At 40.6% G+C, this 3,331-nt stretch overlaps 1 protein-coding gene across 1 annotated transcript; it reads left to right on the forward strand.

Moving 5' to 3' along the window:
* The first annotated feature begins 660 nt into the window (after positions 1-660).
* On the forward strand, positions 661-2,693 carry LOC130387936 (uncharacterized). The gene is made up of 4 exons (XM_056597228.1): positions 661-957; positions 1,228-1,388; positions 1,860-2,176; positions 2,323-2,693. The coding sequence occupies exons 1-4, from the start codon at positions 661-663 to the stop codon at positions 2,691-2,693; spliced, it is 1,146 nt and encodes a 381-aa protein (XP_056453203.1).
* The last annotated feature ends 638 nt before the right edge of the window (positions 2,694-3,331 follow it).

A 3,331-nucleotide genomic window follows, 5' to 3' on the forward strand; every position in this document is an offset into this window, starting at 1 on the left:
AAGACTTCATTAACAGATTCATGTACAGCTCAGATTTATATGGAGATAAGCTTCTTAAACAACTTGCATACAGCATAAGCAAGTAACAGAAAGTCTGGGAAGATTATTTTTTCATTATTTAAATCTACAACCTGGTTACACGTCGCGCGATAGCGCATATCATTTCATGCAAGCGAGTGTTTACTTCCTGGTTACAGGTCGCGCGATAGCACATATCATCTCATGCGATCTTAAAGAGAACTTGAGTGAACAGTTTAGGAATGCATATTCCGGGAAAACATTAGAACTCTGAAATGCTGAGTAAATATAAAGCATGTTTTTATCTGTAACATTAAACCTACACTGACAATAAGTAATAACTTAAAAATGAAACATAAAAGCAGACCACTACTTACTTGCCGTTGCCTGGCTGGGGGAGAAAGGTCAGTGCACGCAGCTATATAGGCTATTCTAATGTCTTATTTTTGCCCTGGCGCTCGGCATAGGCAACCTATGTGTTGGGGGCGCCCTTAATTAATTAATCGATACATTAATTAATTAATTAATCAATACATTAATTAATTAATTAATCAATACATTAATTAATTAATTATTTAATTAATTAAGATACCGTAGCACGCAGGAGTCAGGACGGTGCTCCCCCCCGGGCTAAAGCCCCGGATGTTTTCAATTGCTAACGACGCGCCTGGGCCATCGGATGGTGGAACAGGCTTCAAGGGGAAGCAAATGAAGCTGTTGGAGACCAAGCAGGTGTCTCAGAAGACGGTTGATCAGGCTATCCTCCGCTTCATCGTTCAAGGTCCCCAGCCCTTCTCCCTGGTTGAGAAACCATCCTTTCAAGACCTTATTGTAGAATTGCAACCGAGAAGTGCTGTCATGTCCCGCACAACTGTGCGGCGTAAGATTGATTCAGCTACATCTAAAATGAAAGAAAGTCTCAAGAACGTAATGAAAGAGGTACCATACATTGCCACCACTACTGATTGTTGGACGGCCAGGAGAAGAAGCTTTATAGGTGTAACAGCCCACTGGCTCGATCCTTGCAGTTTTGAACGCCGTTCAGCTGCCCTTGCTTGCCGTCAACTAAGAGGCTCCCACACATTCGATGCCTTGGCAGCTGTTTTGACCGACATTCATGCCGAGTATGAAATAAGTCTAAAGGTTGTTAGAACTACAACAGACAACGGGTCGAATTTCGTCAAAGCGTTCTGTGTCTTTGGTCAGCAGGACGAAAATAACAATGAAGAGTTAGTTGCAGAAGGCACAATCGAAGAAGTAGGAGAAGATTGTGATGCATCTGATGGTGAAGAGGAGGTGGAACTCATTGATGTGGAAGCCATTCTGGAGGAAGATGATGGGCTTCAGTATCAGCTGCCGAAACATCATCGGTGTGCATGTCATTTACTAAATTTAGTTTCCACAGTCGATGTTGATAAGGCTAATACGACAGAAGCTTACAAGAAATTGTCCAGATCAGCCTTTTCTAAGTGTCAGGCACTCTGGAATAAAGCATCAAGGTCTCCTCAAAATGCTGAGCTTATAGAGGAACACTGTAAGCTTCACTTGGTACAGCCTAATTCAACTCGATGGAACTCGTCTTTCATGGCCGTGGAACGTGTGGTCAGAATCATTAAAGACCAAGGACAGGGGTCTGTGAGAACGGTCTGTGCTGCACTCAATGTTCCAATGTAAGTAGCTTATGTTAATGTATAATTGTGTTCTTAATTTGTTAGAATAATGCTTACCACATTATCTGCTGTAGGTACATAAACAAATTAATAAATGTCCAGCATTGCACAGTGGTTCTGTATACATTTTGTGGAAATATGTGTTTGTTTATTTTCTTCTGTTTCTATTAGGTACAGTCCGGCTGACATAGCCTTTTTAGGGGAATATGTCACCACCATGAGTCCAGTTGCGAAGTCCTTGAACAAACTACAAGGTGAAGTCAACATTCAGATGGGCTGGCTGCTCCCGACAATCACCACCCTCACAACCAAGCTTGAAAAGTCCAGACCCTCACTCAGATTTTGCAAGCCACTTGTTGATGCTCTTCTTGAAGGTTTGAGGAAGCGGTTTGAGAGCATGATGTCAGAGCCAGAGCTAATTGCAGCAGCCATACTTGTTCCAAGGTTCAAAACCTCCTGGACCAGCAATGACACAGTCCTACAGCTTGGTAAGGAAAACGTTTTATTTTTGTTTGTTTGCTTGTTTTTTCAAAAACCTTTACATCCAACAATGATTCTATGCAGTTGCTTACTTACAGAGTAATAATAACAAAAATGTGTGTTTGTTGGTGTGATTCTGCTGTTTCTAATCAAGGCCTTAGTTACATCAAGACACATCTGCCAGAACATGATGAAGGTCTTCGGTCTCCTGATACCACAGCATCCTCTTCTGAAGATGATGACTTCTTCTCCAATGTCAAGCCTACACTTTCCAATGAGATAAGTCAGCAACTTGATGGATACCTAGCCGCTACAGCTGATGGAGTGAATACAGTGGCCCCCTATCCAGCTGTGCGTAACCTCTCACTAAAGCTCAACACAGCCCTGCCAGCTTCAGCAGCGTGTGAAAGGCTTTTTAGCATTGCCGGTTTGCTTTTCACCCCAAGAAGGGGATCAATTCATTCACAGAATTTTGAGAACCAACTTCTCCTCAAGTTGAACAAGGAGTTCATAAAATTTGATTGAACTGAAGTACAACACACACACACACACACACACACACACACACACACACACACACACAATAATAATAATACAAATAATTTGGAGGTGTGGATGTTAGCCTTTCCACTTTTAAAGCATACTATGTCATTGTGAATTATACTAGTGTTGTAAATTATTTGATTTGAATGACGGCAGTTTGCCCAATTTTCAGCCGAATTAGTTTTCATACCAATCATTTATATATTACTTTTCATATATCAGTGTACAGTGTTATAAAACTATGCCCATGCTGTTCTCATAACTGAAATCATTTACTTAATTACATTGTTTTGGAATTGTTTCTTGGGTAAGTAACATAGTTATTTTCAGTGAGGAGTACTTGAGAGGTATGTTGAATGCAGTACTGTGCTGTATATCTTTGATATGTTGACACTGTAGCATGAGTAGTCATTGAGTCATGAGTTGCTGTGTTTGAAATGAGTGTCATTCCCATGTGGTGAGCCCTTGTGTTACGCACTTGTTAGGCAAGTGAGATGCTCAATAAAGCGTAAAAAGATAAATTACTTGATTTTACTTTCAATTCCTTTTACATTCTCCAAGGTATTAACATAAACATTTTTCATAACTCCATGTAGGACATTTCTATACATAAATGTACT

The sequence above is a fragment of the Gadus chalcogrammus genome, chromosome 8, assembly GCF_026213295.1.
Source record: "Gadus chalcogrammus isolate NIFS_2021 chromosome 8, NIFS_Gcha_1.0, whole genome shotgun sequence".
NCBI classification, from domain to species: Eukaryota; Metazoa; Chordata; class Actinopteri; order Gadiformes; family Gadidae; genus Gadus; species Gadus chalcogrammus.

Bases quoted from the DNA above. Each gene is read 5' to 3' on its own strand.
- LOC130387936 (XM_056597228.1), top strand. From the start codon at position 661: ATGTTTTCAATTGCTAACGACGCGCCTGGGCCATCGGATGGTGGAACA. The intron at 958-1,227 runs GTACCATACATT...TTTGGTCAGCAG, and splicing joins TCAAGAACGTAATGAAAGAG to GACGAAAATAACAATGAAGA. The intron at 2,177-2,322 runs GTAAGGAAAACG...TTTCTAATCAAG, and splicing joins TGACACAGTCCTACAGCTTG to GCCTTAGTTACATCAAGACA.